This window comes from Columba livia, chromosome Z, assembly GCF_036013475.1.
Source record: "Columba livia isolate bColLiv1 breed racing homer chromosome Z, bColLiv1.pat.W.v2, whole genome shotgun sequence".
Taxonomy (NCBI): Eukaryota; Metazoa; Chordata; class Aves; order Columbiformes; family Columbidae; genus Columba; species Columba livia.
In genome coordinates, this window is record NC_088642.1 from 16973885 (window position 1) to 16994366 (window position 20482).

The window sequence follows — 20482 nt, forward strand, 5'->3', positions numbered from 1 at the left end:
AAAAAATGTGGATGACGATATTTAAAGTACAGGAACAACTGAACAACTGGAGATGTTTCTTCCTTAAAAATACATCACAAATATTGGAGGAAGTATGGCTTTGCAGGGCAGGTTTATGTAGGCTTTAAAAGAGTAGGTTGCATTTTGAGAATATATTATTGCTATGAGTTAAAATATATTTTAATATTCCAAAACTGACAAAAGGTCAAGTTTTCTCTTGCTTTCTCAGTTTTTTAAAGCTGTTTTTTAGCTTGTGGACTTTGAACTTAAAACTTTTCAGCAACACTGCAATTTTATTTACTTCTAAGGAATATGACAGAGGCATTCTACCATGACTACAATGACTATAAGTTACACATGTTCATCCATGTTCTGTATATTGATTTTACAAAATAATCCAAAGTTGACAATAAGTGAACCTGACGATGAATAAAATATAGATAGTGATGTGGATTGTTCTGCAGCACACTTAAAAGTGATCTGAAGGCCACAAATCTTCAATTCTCTTTAATTTCCTTTCTTTAAAACTGTGTAACCTTTTCAGTAGTGTCTATGTGGATGGGAATATGTAGCCCGAAACTCAAGTCTAGACAATTTTCCAGTTTCATAGAACCTGATTATAACTACAGAGTCCATTTAGTGATAGAAAACAGTACATGAACAAGTCTGGAGAAGTTTGTTTAGCATTTGACTACCCATATAGATGGCTGTATATGCTTTGTATTTTGTGTTGGTAAAGATAAGTGCACTCAGTTTTGTACTTGAAATGAAGCAGCTACACACCAACTGTAAGGAGCCTTTATCTTCTAACTTATACTTTTGAGTGGCTATTGGGGCATAATTTGAAGAGGTCTCTTTGGAGAAGTAAAGCATTTTGGTATGCAGATGGATGTAAACTTTGTGGTACTCTTACCTGCAGAACAGACAGCCATAGGAAAGCCTTGTTACAAAGTCAAATTCCAGGCTCTGAAAAAAGACCCTATCTCCTCATCAAGAACTAGGCCCGGGCTGAACGTATGGGCATGAATGGTTCATGTTATCTCAGTCATAAAATACTTTCATGCAGCAACTGTCCTGACCAACAAGGAGGAGACAGTGAAGTTTGAGTGATCCAATTTTGTGAAAAGTATGTTTGTCCTGCAAAACGTCCCCTCTGCCTTTGTTTTTCACAAAAGGGTTCCCTTTTTGAGGGTCATGACTAAGAAGATTCATTTGAGACTCAGGGCATTAATAGCTATGTGGACTTTTTTTCCCCTGGTAACTTCAGGTATTACTGGCTTTCCTTTTCTGCTTCTTCAATGAGTGGCTGAAAAATGGTAAGTATGCACTGAGGCTTCCAATTCAAACAAGGTATGATATTTGTTCTTTCAAAGTATTAAGTCTTTCCACAGACAATTTTAAATAAAAAACAATTCTACAAAGTGGCTTTTTCCTCTCAAAATTTTTCATTGTGTTTTTTTCTGGAGAAAAGTGTATTGAGACCTGTAGCAGTTCTTTGGTGTCTGTTCTCTTTGATACTAATGACACTTCTCAGTCTTGAAAAAAACTTTGGAAAAAACATTGGTTATAGTTGGAAATGCTGACCTAATCTGAGCAAAATTTACCCAGAGAGGTCTCTGTTGTATTAAATACAACACCTTGGACTCCTTCATGGTGCCCGGGGAAAGTTCAGTGTGCAGCTTATCCTTACTCACTGGTTGGCAGTATGATGACACTATGATGACACTAAACAATATCAAAAACACTGATGGAAGTATGAGTAAAGAAAGCATGAGGTACCAACTGTCTACATTAGATCTTCTACAACTATTATTTTAATTCTTCTTGAAAAGATGATTGCATGTTTGAGCTTACAACTTACAAAACAGCAGATTCTAAACAATATATGTACAAATTATACCATGAAACAGACTTCACAGACACTGCTCACAAATTTAAACAAGCATACACACTGGTATCAAACTGCACAAGCGAAAAAGTTCATTATTCAACTAAATTACTAGAAAAACCTAGAATGAAGAGAACAGCTCCTCCACCAAGGCCTAAAAATGTCTACAAAAGTCAGTGGGCCAAGAGTAGACTTCTAAAATGAACAAAACATTTCAGAAAACTATACTCTTGAAAATATCTAAGAAAATTAATTATTGTGAATTAATTGATTCAACAAAAACAAAAAAATCACCCTACAGAATCTGATGTAGTGTCAAGTATTGCATATCCTAATTCACAAAGCCAATGGTTACAGTTGCTGAAGTATTAACAAGCTTTTAATGTCATCCATATTGTTGAATACAATGGATGTATTTTAGAAAATGTTCATTCATTTTTTACTGGGCTTGTTTTTCTTATTTATGTGATTAAAGTGGTAAAAATTACACAGTACAAGTAGTACCTGTTTGGTTTGGCTTTGTTTGGTTGTTTTGTTGTTTGGGATTTTTTTTAATACGAATTGTAGAAGCATTATATTCCTCTTCTAAGAACGTACGTGACAGATATGTTTCACTTATCCCTGAGGATGGTATCTATATCACCTAGCTTCAAACACCCAGCTCACATTGTCTGAATCACCCCCTGGAGCTCTCACTAAATAAACAGCCGGAGGTAGGTAATTCACATGGTCCAGACTGCAACGTGTTTGGGTGCACAAGGAAGATGGTGAAATTACTCTCTTAAGTGTAAGGCCATTTTTTGTCTTGGATCTCATCCATTTCCCCAGCCATTAAAATTAGCTCTATTAGTTGTAGACTTTCTTCATTTTGAAGAGTTGAGCAATGCACAGACCATGAGCATTCTTCCAACAGTAGATACAAGTCCACCTCTCCTTCCATTACTAGAGATATCTTGTGAAAATGTCACAGGACGAGCTGTATTATGCTCTGTTTGACATGTTACTGGTTTAAAACCATGTAATGGCTTGCTATGTATTCCAAAATTTTCAAAGATTGTCACAATCAGGAAATCAGAAGTATGGAAAAAAGTTACACAAACACAAGGTAAGATTTTCCTTTCAAATTAATAATTTCCTAGCAAAAACTTTTTATTTTCAAGGCTAGGCTACTTGAGCTACAGCCCAGCAGCTTCAGCAGAAGTGCAAAGTGTGGGAAGCAGCAAGAACTGGGTGCAGGAGGGAGGGGAAACCAATCCTACCCTGTGTGCTTCTTCCAGAGACCACTAGGCTCTCACCACTGGAGCACAAGGCGCTGAAGCACAGTACAGCTATGACCTCCATAACAAGAAATGTTGGTTGAGGTGAAATCAAGACCTACATCTAAGTTGCTATATTAACCAGGTCTTCACTTACACTGACAGCAGGAACATAACACCTTTGAGTTTTTTCTCTGAGTGTGCCCCAAGAAATAATAATCTTTTCTCAACGGAGTAATTGAATTTACCAGAGTTCCTCCATTGTGCCCTAAAATGTCACAGTTCATTATAGTACTCTGCAACGTGAAGACAGCTGCTGCCTTTTGTGTTATAGAGAAACCTTTTTTAAAAAGCCTGGCTTTAACGGTCTTCACTCTTGAAAGTTTTCAAAACCCAACGGGATAAAGCTTAGAGCAACCTGGTCTGATCTCATGGCCAACCTCCTTTGAGCAGGAGCTTGTATTAGAGAGCTCCTGAGCTTCCTCAAAACAAGAAATTATCCTGTGATCAGGTTAAATAACATTCAAACCCAATAATTTTAAAAAGTAATACATACCCCCAGAAATACTTGGTAAGGAAGCTACGCATAACCCTATAAAGAACATCCAAATACTAGAACCCGAGTACAAGTTCAAATTACAAAATAGTACAAAAATTATTAAATCAAAACTTTTCCTTAAAGCCAACTTAACAGTTCACCATGGTCCACAAATGCCTTTACTGTAAGATAACTAAAATATTTAAGCTTGTAAAAGTGAGTAATTTTAATACACAAAGTGAAAGATCTACTAAACAGATTTCTGCATACAACTTTTAATGAAAACTCAGTGAAGGAACATGAACTAGCAGCAAGATTTTTGTTTTTTCTTTGTTGTACAGCATTGGATTTACATGCAGCATTATTAAATGGTAAGCTATCTAGACAATAACATATCAAAGATATAAACATCATTTTAAATAAGTCCATTTCACTAAGGCAACGAATCAAAATGCCCTATTAAAAACTTGTTTGAATACAAAAATAGGAATTTTAATGAACAAGCAAACACACAAATATATATTGTCTGATCAAAACATTATGTAATAGAATTCCAAGTTTACGTATTACAAGAAAATACGAGGTAACAGGTTCAAGTCATGGTTAACAGAAAACTGAAGACTTTCGAGATTTGTCCCAGAAGAATCCTCTTACATTTTGCTTCCGAAAGTGTCTTTTATCAGCTTCATAAGGTGCCAAAAATGGAATAAATCTTGTTATAAACAAATGTATTCTTTTCAAGGGTGAAGGAACAATTTCACCAGTTACCAAAAAGCCCCAAGCAACAGTTGCAGACTTCACCAGAAACACTATTCCGGTTTAATATTTGAATTGTATTCTAAGGTTGAATGAGCTTAGTATAGTATTTCCTTGGCTTTATTCAGACAACCAGGAATTGCATACTATGCAGCATCAGGATTGAAACTTTTATTTAAGAGCCAGTCACATCAGAAGTAATTAAAAAATTTTAGCAGCTTTTTTTTTTGCCAAACCCATTTTATGATCAAAATTTTCAGTTGGGGAAAAAAAAAAATCACAACTTAAAGAATATGGAAAATATTTTTTAAACAACAAAGATGTTTGAGTAAAGTAAAACTTACTTAAGAATGAAAAGACATACTTTTTAGTCGTAAATATTTTAAATATTAGATTTTATTAACTAGCTTCTGCTAGAAAAAAAGCCTTCCTGGACTAGCTGTCTTTCATAAAAAGGATCATCAGTGCCTCAGCCAAGATTTTTAGAAATTCTAATGCTGGGCTTAGGCTACATTTTATTTTAATTTGTTCTGACAACATTTACTCATGAGAGCAGTGCTCAGGCTATAGTATATTATAGGATGTGGGAGATCCCAAGTAATATTGCTTCATAATTCAACACTAACCATCATAAATAAAGAGTCAAGATCTTTAATTACGAGAGTTCATCTTCTGTGCAAGGCTCGTAACTGTTTAATACCCTTATCTCTCAAGCAGTTGACTAGTGGTGCACTGCTTGTGAACAGCATTAGGACTTTCCAGATGAGGATAAACTGAAACAACTAGGCTTCCGCTCTGTTATGCTTATGGGATATGAACAGAATTTTAGACACATACTGGAGAATGTTCATTTCAATACTAACAATTATTTACTGAAATAATAAGAAATGTGAGTTCTAATAACAAAAATCTGGTGATTTAAGTAATGCTGTTTTTCATTTTTTGGGTTTCAGTGATCAGAAGACAACTATAAATACCAAAGGAGTCTACGCTAATGCTGCTGAAATAACAGGTCCCAACTTCTTACACTAAGACATAAAAAGCACAGGGAATGCTTGCAGAAGAGAAACTATCTGGCCAATGAAGATGTGTTATCAAAAAATCAAATTGAACATTTTTTGGGTGTGCAGATTAGAATCAACAAGTAGTAAGGTGTAGACTAAAGCAGGACCTCCACACCTGTGATTTCTGACCTTGTTAACTCCTGTCAGACCCTTCCAGTTCATACAAAGACATGAAAACCTCTGACCTAAATCGCTGTTTTGACAGCAGGACCCTTCAAGCCTTTACCCCTGTCATCTTCCACAGGGACTCCTGTGCTCAGCCCAGCTTGCTGATCCTCTGGGCAGCCAGGCAGCTCCAACCCCACCAGCCCCCCTCACCACCTCGTCCTGCCCATGAAGCTCCAACACCTGCCCCACAGCTGCTGGGGCTCCTGCTGTGCAGCCCCACACCTGCCTTCCTCGTACTCCAGCCTGCACTGAGGACCAATCCTTCTGGTCCGTCACAGAATAAGTGCATACTGCCTGTGCCAGCGCAGGACATAGCTTTCCTATTTATGGAGGAAATGAACTTGCAATGGTAGTGTTTTTCAGTAGAAGCATGGCCAGTGACTGTCATGTCCCTACAGCTGAGGTCACTGGAAGAAAGACCACATCGCCTTTTCTATCGAAAAGCACCTAGCGACTGATCAACAGCTCCTGAAGTCAAGGCAAAGACGTAAAAAGCACCGCCAAGCACAAGACAACACTCAAATGCCATTCCAGCGCTACCCTCCTCCACCCAGAAGCACTGGCTAAACTTCAGCTTTGCAGAAAGGCAGGGTGCAGGAGGAAGAGTCTCTGTGATCAGCAGGAGTTATGACGGTGCAGAAGGCAACTCCTCTCCAACACACATGGAGTGCTACCAACACTCAGAATCTTCAGACAGGCAGGGAATAAGGAGGACCACAATCCTCTTCTGTACCCCAACACGGGAAAAGCCCAGAGTCTCCAATGATCAGGCTGTAAGATTTTTCTTGTTTTGGTTTGGTTTTTAAGAATTTTTTTCTTTTAAATCAGGGCAAGCAGACTGTCTACAGAGAGCACCCTTTCAGCCAGCACAAGCTGCTAGGCATGTCTACCTAGTTGCCAAGTCAGTATTATAAAATGCCTCTACAAAGACATGCCTGTTTATCCAGGACTAACTCAATACCAGACACTTCACTTCCCATCTCTTTCATGCATGTGTTTCATGCACCATTTTTAATAATAAATAACTAATTTTTATTTACTTATAACAAAGACCTTATCTAGTCCAAAAATGAATTTATTTCAAAGGGTTAAAAAAATTTGCATTTTCTTCAGCAACAGCTCATTAAGAAATCTGAACCTACCATTTAGACAAGACAAAACTCTGGTATTTTGAGAATCATCATGAGAAATGACCTTCAAAATGCAGAGTTATTGTCGGAAGACCATTTCTACCTAGTGGTGTTTAACAGGACAAAAAACTAAAACCAGGCACTCACACTGCATCCATGAAGTAGATAGAAAATGTGAAGCATGTAAAAGTTTTGTAACCTCTATTCTAGACCATCAAATATTACAACTGGGTAGTTTCAAAACATATCTTCAGTCATGCTCAATGCAGAGCGAAGAGTAGTTACTATATTGGCATACCAGAAAACATATTTACAGTTGCAGAATGACAGATAAGATCTTGCAGCTATCCTTTAGAAAAAAACAAACAAACAAACAACACTACTCACATGTGGACTTTATCACAACTCCTTTTCACAAAAATATTGGTAAACAGTTTGAATGAACTCATTACAGAACACCAATAGATGTGTAACGTTTATAATACTTCTTCAACATGCACATAGCACTCTTACAAAGCACCATTTCTTCTAAAATATATAATAGATGCACTGGTGACAGTTGAAGTATAAAAATAAACACAATCACTCTGTTAAAAAACTAGTGCAAAAGTATAATTTTTTGTGATTTGAAAATGTCTGGTTTTTTTTCCAGATACGTTTAATAATTTCTTACAAAAAACATGTCCTGCACAATTTCAATTCTATGGTTGCTCATTTTGAATTGCATGACATATCTGACATCCTAGTATTCCCCAGCCTTTGGTCAAGAGACCTCAAGCTCTATTTAAACTGAATTAGACAATATTTAAAAAAATAAATCTAGTATTTCTAGTTCTAAGTTTACTAAATATTTCTGTTACTCTCCATGGTCTCAATACATTATATGTTTTATTGAGTGACATTTACAAACCTTTCTAATAGTCAAGCTATATCTATCAACTCATTATCTGTATCATTAAATAAAAAGACCTAGCTTTCTTAAAGAACAATCGAGCACAGCATTCCTAGTGCAACAAATTATAATTCACTCTGAAGCAGAACATTTCTCTCACATTTCAAAAAAAAGTTGAAAAATGTTTTCAACTGTCAGAGAACTGTTCAATTAAAGGGTGCTTTAAACTTCATAATCCAGAAGTACTGTAAGAGTCCCTTTTCTTCCAACAACTTGTCAATGAAAGGCTGACATCCCATCCTATCAGTCATTTAACAAATGTGTGCAAAATAATTTAATTGGTTTATTCTATGAAGCAGTCAATTTTACTAAGACCTCAGCCACTGAAATAATGCTTCCTGTTAAAGGGACACCTGCACTCACCAGTATTCAAGGGCTCACATTAAGTCCATTAAATTATAAGGTCACATTCCCCCAAATCTTATTGCAAGAGATTTTCTCATACAGGTGTTTGTTTTTTGTTTTGTTTTATTTTGGTTTTTTAAATTTTCTTAAAACAAAGATCATATTGCGAATCTAAAAGCCACTCCAGCTTTTCTGGGGGAGGGGGGAGCTGGGTTTGTTTTGTTTTGTTTTCACACAATGTGGGAGAAGGTCCCTTTAACAAGGAAGGAAACAGGTATCACTTAATCAGGATGTGGGAATGGAATCTGTACCTATGGGTAAATGGCAATGCGTTCTGGGTTGGTTCAGCCCTTGGTTCTGAGTTCTGCGTCACTTCTGGTGTCACTCTCTCGTCATCTGTTCCATTAATACTTTCCGGCGTTAAAGGAGATTGAATATCCCCTCCAGCTGATTCCTTAAGTAAAACAAACAACACATTAAAATTACAAAACTATCTGCTCAGGGAGGCTATGTCCGCATAAGTACTAACATCAATTCTTAAATGATACACACATTTTAGGTAGTATTAATGTGAGGCTCAGATTCCCACCATCCCTCATGGTCATATTTCATCATGTGAATTGAATTTAGAAGTGTACTACCATAACACTCACATTATCTTGTACAAAACACAAACGACCTATGAATTATTTGCAAAAATCCAGCCTCCTGCTTATTACAGACCTCTTTCTCTTACCCGGTATCATACCCATCCCACATCCTGCTTCACAGCGGGTGACAACTGACACCCAGGACTCTTGTCTCTTAGTTTATTTTCTAACGTGGTAAAGCAAACAATTCTGCAGTTTGTTTCAAAATTTAGCTTTCATACTGTTTATTAACCAAAGCGTACAGAGGAAAGGTCGTTGGTGGTGTACTCAGTTTCACGTATGAGCCATCTGGAAAGAACACTTGCTCAGCAGAGTCCTCGCAAAGCTTCTGTAGGCACATTAGCCTGGCCTAGCTCTTGCTGGTCATGGTATTATCTGGGAAAGAGAACACTCTAGCTACACCCAGGCAGCCTCTGCTTCTGCTAGGTAAACAGACACCTGAAAAACTTAACAGCTGACTCCCAGCAGAAGGCACTGTTAATCACCCTTCATCATGTCAACATGTGCATTTGTGTTTTGGCCAGCAAACACCATTTGCTAATTTCTAGTCACGGAAAAGCAGTTTTGTTTCATAATAAAGTATGCCCTTGTAGCCCACATCCTAAGCTAGAACATTATAGGCTTTTCAGTCACTGTACATAGTTTAATTTAAGTATTTTCTTTGCTATTATATTATTTTTCAAGTAACGATTCCTGCAGGAGATATAAGCTAAGTAGCTCATCTAGATTTTAAAATGTCTTAGCAGGCTTTTAGTAAACAAATGGTAACATCTAAGACAGAAGAGTCTCATGAATAGAGCTCAATGGATGTCATGGAGGAGTGTCTATGCAGCAGAAGACTGTTTGAATTATGGTATTTCCAAATGCTAAGCACGTCCTATGGTCACGTAGCCTTTGGCCATCTGTATACGTAACAGATAAAACCGGTATTTAATGTTATTCAACTGAAACACAAGCACAGTTTCTGGAAGGCCAACAGGCCCCCTTCCCAGCTCTCTGACATTCTGCATGGGAAGCTGAAGAACAGTAATCGCAGAAGGAATTGCAGAGTGTCTGAAGATGGTAGTGATTTCAACAAGTCAGGGTTTAATTTTGAGCCTCCACTTGTAGCCTTTAACTAGTTTACAACAATAAGGCTTTCCGCAAGCCAATACTGAATCTGTTTCTCCATGTATAGAAAATGTTGTCTTTGGCTTTGACACTTAACTAGATGGAAAAACTCAGTTCTTTAAAGAAAGTGAGATGTGGCTGTCATCATGACCTTCCATGCCTTTCTGGTGTCCATTAACCAAAAATATTGTTGTGCAACAATTTAATTCCACTTTAAATTACATTAAGCATTTGCAGGACAATTGTCAAAATTTTGCTTTTATTCTGCCATATTTCTGATAGTGAGAGAAATGTATCTCACTCTACAACTTGAATTAGTGGGTGATAGGACATTTTAATACTGACTTAAATTTCTATTATATTTAGCATTCATCAAGTTATACAATGCACATGCACCAGTGTCTCCATTCTGCATCTTCTTATTAAATTCCTACTGATTGAAAATGCAGAAATAATTAGCTTACACAGATTTAATTCCACAGATATAATCTGTTATTTATAATATAAATGTAATTTTTTTAATTACATGAATGCAAATTGGTACCTGTTTTCAGGAAGAATCTTGTTATTTTACACTCAAAACTATTATCTTAAATGTTAATACTTCCAAAGTCAAAATTCAATCTTGATTTTTACAGAACAATTTTACTGAACTGAAACTGAATTGAAATTCAGTGTAAAAGGAGAACAGAGCTGGCAAGATAATCAGGCAAATGAATTATTTTATACATATTATATGGTTTTGTCTATTATTATCCTCTGATCGGATAAGTAGTTTCCACTGACTTTAAATGAAAGTCCTTATGGACCCACGAGTTTCTCTTTTTTTTCCTCCCCTTCCCAAACTACACTAGCTATTCTAAAAAATACGTATCCTACAAAAGCTATAAGGCTTGTATCTTTAAGCTAAAATTCCTGCAACACTATTATTAGATACATAAAGGCAAAGTCTACTTATTAAAATGTTTTGAGTGTGGATGCATAAAAATTATTTCAGTAAAAGAAAAACAAACGTACAAGTTCCATCTAGGCTTACTTTTCCGTAAGTACTTTCATAGACTTCTAATGTGAATGAAATTCAAGTGACAAAAATGAATGCAAATGAAGATCACAGCCTATGTAATACCTAGAGGTTCACTGCCTGCAAATTCATGAGAAGCATCAGATCCTAGTATATGTATTTCTTCCATCAATAATACAGCTTAATCAGTGCTCTCACACACTCATAACTATCCATGCCTAATAAATACTTTATTTGCAGTAAGCTATAATGAAGCTGGCTGTGAATAAAGCACCATAGACAACAGAAAAAGCCACTTACACTGAGAAAAGTTTTTACAAATGTTTACAAATAATATGTTCCTATTTTCCATTAATTAGAGGGTGTAAAAGAATTTTAGAAACATTTTGGTGAGAAGTTCATACGTAATTAAGTTTTTATTTCATATCATTACAGCTTCACAGATCCACTCCAGACTTTACAGAGTCTGGAAGAAATTGCAGTCAGCTTAAAAAGAGATTTTCACCCTTCCCTTCTAGCTGGGAGAGAAGGTTTGCTCTAACATTCAACTGTATCGACACTATATGGAAAAAGCAGTGCTTAAATCAAAACGGCAAGTCTTCTTGTAAACAAATGGTTTATTTTAAGGCCAAATATTTCCCATTTGTGATAGCTACAAATATGTATTTCACGCATTTGAGAAGAATTAACAGCTCTCTTGTGGTATAAAACCACTATTGTATCATGTATTGTTTTCTGCAGGATACTGAAATTTAAGTCACTTACCATTCCTGGACTTATATATGGACTGAGGATTAGTACTTTTCTACATGACAAGTAAATGAGAGAGTATGACTCAGGTATATTTTGCCATTCAAGAGTTTGTCAGAGATCTGCACTGTCTAAAGGAGCTCTGGCCCTACTAATGAGTATTTAGGACTCCGGTGATGCCAAGCAATATAAAAATGACAGTGCCTATAGTATATAAACTAAACATAACAGAGGGTAATTCATCAAAAGATGCCTTAAATTTCAAAATCTTATAAACAAAATGTATGTACTCACAAAAGTGTCTTTAAAGTAAAACAAGCAGGCTTCAGGGCACAGATCAAGCCACCTTTTAATGGTGATTAAATACAGAACAGAAAGAAGGAGGAGTAGGTAGTTCTGAAATAATGAACATACCAAATTAATTGCAGCTTGTTTCCTTATTAAATATTATACTGTTTTCTCATTAAGTATTCCATACACTTTCCTGGCATTGCTGTTCCTCATAGTGATTCTCTGTTCCATACTGTCTGGCAATGACATGAGCCTGCCAGCTACTGATTCAGATACCATGACACACGTGAAACATTTGTTTCAGTATAGAAATTCACACAATATCCCACAAAGTTGCTTGTTCCACAAGCTTTATAAGGGATTTTGTACTTCTACAAAGAAAAAAGCCAACTGGTGATAAACCATGACCATTTTGCCAAAACCAACCCATTCCTTGCACTAAAAAATGTGATTCTAAAGCTTTTCAGGCACAGGCAATAGCTATTGCTAGTAGTCTGCATGGGAGGGGCTCAAAACACAGACAAGACTATTTTTAGTAAATTACTCACCAATTAGTCATCAATTTCAGAAATTAACAGAGGTCTTAATCTGAACTTAGGGGGGTCAAAAGAAATATCTGAGGACATATTCTTGCTTAGAGAAAAAGAAGAACTGAGGTTCAGACTCCAGTGGGTTGTAAGACAGATAGGGTGAGACTGCAAACCACACAAACTGCTCGGTTTCTGCACTTGAACCCAATTAAGGTTAATTTAAAAGAGACAGGGGGAGAAAAAAAAGAAGGATGGGGTGGGGTTGATACAGCTTTCAGGTTATTGCTTCATTCATGTGGCCCAGTGAACTCCAGATCAAAGTGCTGCTCTCTCAGTGCACAGGCAAACTTGTAACTGAAAACAGACCATGGATGGCTTGTCACTGTAAGATCCATGAGTTTATAAGATGAGCAAAATAAGTCCCCTTGTTAAAAGAGCGGTCTGGGCAGCAGGTGAGCCAGTATTTTAGTCTTATATAAACAAGATAAGAGCATTGCAAAGCTTTACTACCTAAGGCTGAGTTAAAGGGACACCAGATAGGTTACTTGTATGCATAGGTGGTCTCAGAAGTACCAAAATAGACAGCTTCTTTCTAGACTGAAGCCTCCAGATATACTAGATATAGATAAGGTCTGTGTTATTGTATATATCCGTCATAATAGAGATGGGCCAAAAGTATAAGTTCTCTGACACAGAAACAATGCTTTCCTCTTCATTTCAAGAAAGCACCGTGCACCCAGTGGGACTTAAACCAAACAAAGCAGCATCTCCCTTGTTGTTTGTTGGTCCAGGGCATTCTTTCTCTATGAAAAGAGTGTTCTTTTTACAGACAAGATAAATGGTGAATTTTTATATTATCTGATATTCTGGGAAATTAGAGCAAAGCCTGCTGGTAAATTAGAGGAGAACAGGCAGTATTAAAGAAACAGTAAGAATGCAGGGTTTAAAATTAGCAGCAGCGTAGCTTAAGGGAAAAGGAACTCCTTCTATTAAGTAATTGCAAACAGGGCTATACATTGTTTTCTTTCTCCTACATGTCTCACACACAAAAAAGCTGAAGAATACATGCCACCAAATGAAACAGTATATTAAAAAAATACTCAACACAGAACTACTACTTCCAGGCCACTGAGGCACTTTTCTGGTGGAAGTATCCAGCTGAGTAGTACCAACACTTTGCTAAAGCTTGTAACACCTTAGAGAAACAGCCTAACTTCAGTGGACTTTATATAGGATTCGTCTTAAGTTTTAACGTGGCTAACTCTGTATATGCTATTTCAGAGATATTTCTGTGGGTACCTCTTGCTTTCTGTTTCTCCTTAGGTTCAAACAAGCTTTTACAGGACTCTCAGAATTGAAACTGTAGTATTTGCAGGGTTACATCAAAGAATAGTGAACAGCAAATACCATGTGCAAGCTTTTGTTACACTAGTTGTAGAGATATTTTAATAAAGATTCAATCTGTAGGGACATACCTAATGCATAAAAAAGCACAAGTACTTTTTCTTTTTTAGAATTGTGTAGCAGAGAGAGTTGGCAATGTACTACATCTGGTACTTTAATCATCTTGTAAATAATAAGGGAATTTTTAAAAGCAGCACCAAGAGAAATTTTAAGTTTGACATGTATTTGACTATTTTCCAGTTTTGATATGCAGTATTTTTCTACCTATGACTAATTTAATGCAGAAGGATGTCTGCAAGTTCAAGACAGCAAAGGGATTGACACTTGTGGCTAACTGTGTTACCATTATAGAGCTCACTACGCCCACGCTAACTCCCAATGCCTGTCCTGTCAAAGCTTCCTAAAAAAGGCAGGCTCCTGTGAAGTCTTGACCGGCCACTGAAGATGTCTCCTTCCTCTTTCACTCTCCCACTCTGCAAAGGATCACTATGCAGCAGGGAGAGAAGAGCTGTAAAACTATGGAGAAAGGCAACACTCAAATTACTTGCCTTGCATCCACTACCAGGCAGATGATCAAAATGACAGCAAGTGCTCCTTCGAATGTCTCTAGGGTCCCACCTTCCCTTACCACTATGAAGGACCCATGTTCCCCCTAGTCATAGATCTCTTTGAATGATCCCCAGCGCCCTGGGATTGCTGCAGTTTTCCATGAAGCCATCACTCCTCATCTGCTCCAAACTCCAGAGTTCCTGATTCAACTCCCTGCTCTCTGGGGAACTAATGAGAAGCATTAAGTATTTGAAGACTATTATGCTGATGTGTCAGCACTTGCACTAACTTTATCTTTCAGAATAATATGTTAACTTATCAACACAGTGAAAAGCCAAGAGATGAAAAGTAAGGCCTGAATATGAAATTATTCCTAAGTGTGCAGTAATTAAATTGCAGCTCTCAATGTGCCTTATAGAATCGCTCAAGGTAACAGTTCTGTAACTGCCTACAGTATAAAATGTTAGGTTCCAAGTATAAAAGGAAATCTGTACAGGAAAATGAACAATATTAATAGCTCATATAGTTTAGGAGAAAGCTTTAACCCTGGGCAGCTGCTAGACAAAAGCATCTTGTCTCTCAGTGAGTAGTTCAAATTTATGTCCAAACCAAATAATAAGTCAGTCCATTTGACAGCGTCAGATTTAACTTCTGAGTTCAGAGTATTAGTCAACATGTCAAAAGAGAAGTAGAGTAATTGTTTTGCCTATAGCATTGACTAACTGGAGGCCTGACTGAAGCAATTCACTGTTTCTAAAGCCAAGTGTATATTAGGTTATAATTTTGAAATATCTACTTCCATTATCTCTGTGCTTATTTGTGGAATTTATCAGAAATTTAGAGACAGTCAAGAAAACTAATAAAAAAATACTGCCTTTTTTTTTCTCCTGTTACAGTAGAGCAAGCAGTTTCCCGTTAATAGCAAAAGCCAATACTTGGGCAAAATGCCTACCAGGAAAACAACATGAGGTTGGTTCACTGTGTATATTCTTGTGGTTTCCACTGACTTCTCTTGGAAGAACACCAGATGTAGCTTTCTGGTAGCAATAAAACTGTTCGTACAGCACAGTGCAATGTGCCGGCCATCCTTGTTCTATCAAAGATCAGGAGTGTTAACACCACAAAGCACCTAAGAGATGCACTAATTCAATGAATTAAGATTCCCCATACAGAAAAGACTCAGCTGCATTAATCCTACTCAACGCAGGAGCCTCTGCTGTAGTTTTAAAGCTGCTTCATCCTTCAAGAGAAGGAATTACCTTTGCCTTCAGTACTGCTTAAAACAAAGCAAGTAGCTACACACAGGACCAGAAATACTGGGTAGGGCAGGAGTGGAGGCGCCTTGTGCAATTTCTTTTCTCAAAGCAAATTTGAAGTTATTCATTTTCAAGTACATTAATTTTTAGGCATGACTCATGTAAATGTGACTATATTAATTTATCCTCCTGTTACACCTATATTAACTCAGCTCATGTTTTGAGATACCTTTTATAAACTCTTCTTTTTACATCATGGCCTACTGTAATAAAACTCCAGAACCAGCATGTGAATCTGTCCTTTTCCTTAAAAAATTTCACAAGTGAATACTACACAGCAGGAAATAAGTAAAAATAGTTTGCTGGTTTAACTTTGATTTTTGTTGCAATGATTCTTCCATAGAAGTCCTTTACAGTGCACCACCTAAAGTTTCATAGATACAATAAGAAAAAACAGAAGAAAAAACCATGGATTTACTTACATAACTGCTCACTATGTTTACTTGTTTTCTAGTGAAAGCTCAAAGGAAGGAATGAGAATAAACAAATGGCCCATTTTATTTTAAAGCAAGTCCATTTGAAACATCTCTAGTGTATGTTAAACATATAATTAGGCTTCTTGACACTTATAGCCGACTGCTGAGAGGATTTAGGGTAACTGGGAAGAACCCCTTTATTTTTAATACAATGCGTGTGTAAGATACCATATGGTAAGTAGTGCAGATATTAAGTACTAGGCTTGAATCAGGCAGTAAGACTCACTTGAGAGGGTGTACTTGTTAGCTCCATCTTTTCTTGGGATTTTTCCTTTGCTAGTCGTGCAGCTTCCTTGAATTCCTGAAATTTTTCAGCAAACTGAAGGTACATATGTTAAAAAAAAGGAAAAAGATAAAGAGTAGGCATGAAGTAGTACATTGCATGCAGAACAGAATGCTGTACTTAACATTTTACAAAGTCAAATTCTGTCAGTAGAATTTTCAAATTTTTCCCGTTATTGGATATTCATTCAAATGAGTTATACAGTGATATACCTTTCAGACATAATGCACACTGTTTATGTGTAATGAAAATTATGATGCAACAAAGTTTGATCTGTTGCTGATAGTATTAAAAAAACCTCACCTCAGAAATTGCTAATAATAGCAACAAGCTTCCTTGCACAGCTGCTTGCAGATTCAGGTTTTACTCTCCTTACAACAAATGATGTGGTTCTGAAACCTAGTGTGATCACTATTAGCCTAGAGCTTTCTGTGGGCTTCATTCTTTCATGACGAAATACTGATTTCTTCCCAAATTTTACAGCATTTATAATTTCAATAGCTAATTAGGAAAGCAGCAGAGGGAATACTGAGTCAAGTTCACTTCCTGATTGTTCATTGACATCAATCAATTTAAAGAACAAATTCACTGAACTCAACGCTTGTGTATACTGAACACCAAATTCAGGAATTGCACATTGAACTGACACAAAGTGTCATCTTTATGCTACATTTACCTCTTCCAGAAAATAGCTAAAGCAGCAATTGAGAAATGCACGCACCCTTAAACTTGAGAGATTAAATCAAGTTAGTAAGAATAGGTCCTAGTTTCTCTGGCTAGAGAAAAATTTGGCTTCACAGATCTCAGCTTGACACTACACTAATTGCTATGGTAGCCAAGCATTTGGTTTTGTTTCCTGCTGCTTTCAGACAGAACGTTATCTTCTTACGATCAGCTTACGACTGAAATAATTCTGGAGAAAATTTGGAAGCTTCACCAACTGCTTCTAAATCTTTCTGGCAGCAGTATACAAAAAAATTGTTTTGCACTGCCTGTATTTAGAAGGGATCAAGGCTACCCTTTGTGTGATACAATTTCCTCAACTATTTTCAATCAGAACTTCACTTACTATGCAAGACTTAAAAAACATTATTGTCTTTAAACAACTTCTGCTGATAGGCTATTAGTATTTGAGGAAATACCATTTCTCTCCACTTGTATCCTATATTTCACCTGTCAGGTTATTTAGAAGAATACGTTTCCTGAATGTAGGAGAAAAAAGATACCACACACCGGAAGTCTAATTAGAGTCAAAACAGGTCTCAGAATAGATGACAAAATGGCAACAGATCACCAGAACTAGATGATATTTATTTAAGACTTGTAAACAGACCACAAAATCTGATGGGCAACCTGTTGTTTAAATCACCTTTAAGACCATGGGATTGGTAAATGGAAAACATGATGCTGAGGTTTAGAATAAATGTCTGAAGACATGCAAGGCAGTAAATATAATCTACTGTATCACAGTGGTAGAAACTGTAAAAAAACACACACTAAGACAGATAAATAGGTAACATTCTAAGAAAGAGCCAACAAGGCAAATGCAGTGGAAATTTTCACAAATTTACTAGAATTCCTTGAGATAGTCAGGTGATGGGTAATAGCAATCTCTTAATAAAATTCCTGAATAACAAACATTTGATCTCATGGTATGAAAGGAAAGGTTCTCTGGAGGCTCCACATATTAAAGATGAAAAATTGTGCAGGGAGACTACAAAAGGCTCCGACAAGTATCTGCCATGGCCCTTCTGCCATTTAGCATGCTCTGTAGCTACATGGAGTAAACCAGGTCAGCTAATTCAAAGGTGTATGACAGACAGCAAATCTGAAAAGGAGTGTTTCTCCTCATACATCAGGATACTATCAAAAGTACAGACATATCCTGAATGAGAAAGTAATCTCATTTTTTTCTGAAAATCATGAGACATTCTGTTCCTCCTACTGCAGCAGCAAGAGAGTCTCTGCTAGCAAATCCTGATCCTGTGAAAGGAATATTCTTTGACATAGGAATCATCTTTCAGGTGTCACGGACTTCTGATGGAACATTCTTGAGATGAATTTGTGATCCAACATATTGAGGAAAGGTCTAATGGGAATAAATAAATGTTTAATGAATTTTCTTCTATACTGTTTGTATGTGAAGTTGATTAGAGCGCCATTATTTTTCTATCAGATATTCTCACTCCACAAATTTTCAGTCACAATAATTGTACAGAAAGAGGTTACCGCTGTTGCACTCTACCCTAGTGATTGGTTTAGGAGGACAAAGGCACATGAACCAAAATGAAATAGTCCAGAAGTCAAACATTTACTAGAAGCCAAGCAGACAATGATCTGAGAACAAACAGTTCATTCTATCTGCTCTGATTACTTGCTTCATTAACCTGTTGAACTTAGTCAAAGACTACACTGAGTTTTTTGTGGTCACAGACTGCCTTTTGTTCCCTGGAACTTGAAATATTTTATTGGGGCCCAGAAACACTACTGCAAAACAAATTACATACAAAAGGGCTGTTCACTTAAAGACTGTGATAAATCAAATAGAGAAAAGAAGTTCCAGAATCAGTTTTTAAGACAGTTTCTAGAAGCAACGTGTTTCTGAAGAAAATCCATACATACAGTTTATTTGTTAGCTCTATTACTAACATTCAGTAGTACCTTGGCCCTAAATTAGATTTCATGTCCTACGGTGCGAGGTGTACCAAAGAGCACCCTGGTAAGCCTGACTACAATATCAGTGCACAGAAGTGATAGTTTGTAATCTGAGCAGAGAGACAAGACAAGAAAGAGAATATCAGGTGATTTCTCAAAATTACACAGAAGACACAGGATTTCTAGTTCGGCTTTTCTGGTTCCAAGACCAACATATCTACCAACTCTAGTGACTGAATAGACTGTACCCTAACGAAAAGTTTCCTTTTCTCCATCGAATATGTTTGTTAGTTTTAAAATAACACAACAAGTTTTACCTTTATGAATTTTAGTAGCAAGGATCAGCAATTTCAACTCATATGAAGATCAGTTTGATAAGATATAATATAGCAGGAACAGTTTCCTGAAAAGGTCAGGACCTCCATCACCACAAGCTTCAGAAAAGGTCCTAACTTGCTATTTTTCTCAACAGATTTGTGTATTCTTCAAAAAACACAGCAATCTGAGTAACTGCTAATCAAACATGTACTTAAACCAAAATATCTTCTATAGCTTTTCAGATTATTTTTTCAACAGCAATATAAAGTTTTACACCAAGGGCGTACTCAAAACTGTCAGACATCCATTTGAGGGCAGTGAAAGAATGGGATTGAAACAACTATAATTAAGAAGGCAATAAGATCTACATAGGGAGAACAAGAAAAGAGTCAAGGGTAGAACACATAAAAAACCAAATATATTTTCACTGGCAAAGATAATCTAGTATTTAAAGTCTGGCAAACATGGTGCACATGACTAGAGCACAATATTTGCCCATAAAGAAGCATTCTGTGACTAAGGAAAATAAGCTAGTGTATGATAGAGGTAAACTAAAGTAGCATTTATGCTAAATACATTGAATTACTAAGAAAAGTTGTTGTTAAGCAAGTGTCTCTATGACATACACACCAATCAAAGTAATTGGCAAAGTTTCCAAGTTCACTGAAGCAATGACAGGTGCACAAACGCACATACAATATTAGCATTATTCAGAAATTCCTGTGCTTGTTTTGCTTTGTGAAAATGAAATCTATCTGATTATGGAAGGAAAAAATCTTAGAAGTGTAACACTTGTCCAGTAAAGCAGAAGGACTGGTTTTTATTTTAATGGTTTCCTAACAGACCCGTGCTTATGCTTGGATTGTGACAATTACCTTCTCAAAATGGCTGGTATGATTTTTAATTTTTTTTTAATAAATAGCAAGTCAACCATTATTCCTTACTTAAACACGTAGTATACATTCCTTTTATTGCATTTAGGTTTCCAGATCTATTGAATATTTCACAGATAAAAATTCTTTGCCTACGTAG

At 36.5% G+C, this 20482-nt stretch overlaps 1 protein-coding gene across 1 annotated transcript in view; it reads right to left on the minus strand.

The window, feature by feature from the left end:
* HOMER1 (homer scaffold protein 1) overlaps positions 1–20482 on the minus strand; it is a 90173-nt gene that overhangs the window by 35215 nt on the left and 34476 nt on the right. Inside the window, exons 4-5 of the mRNA XM_065047397.1 lie at positions 16421–16513; positions 8409–8551 (exon numbers count right to left, since the gene is read on the minus strand). Of these exons, the coding sequence (XP_064903469.1) occupies positions 8409–8551; positions 16421–16513 (236 nt within the window). The remainder of the gene's footprint in view (positions 1–8408; positions 8552–16420; positions 16514–20482) is intronic.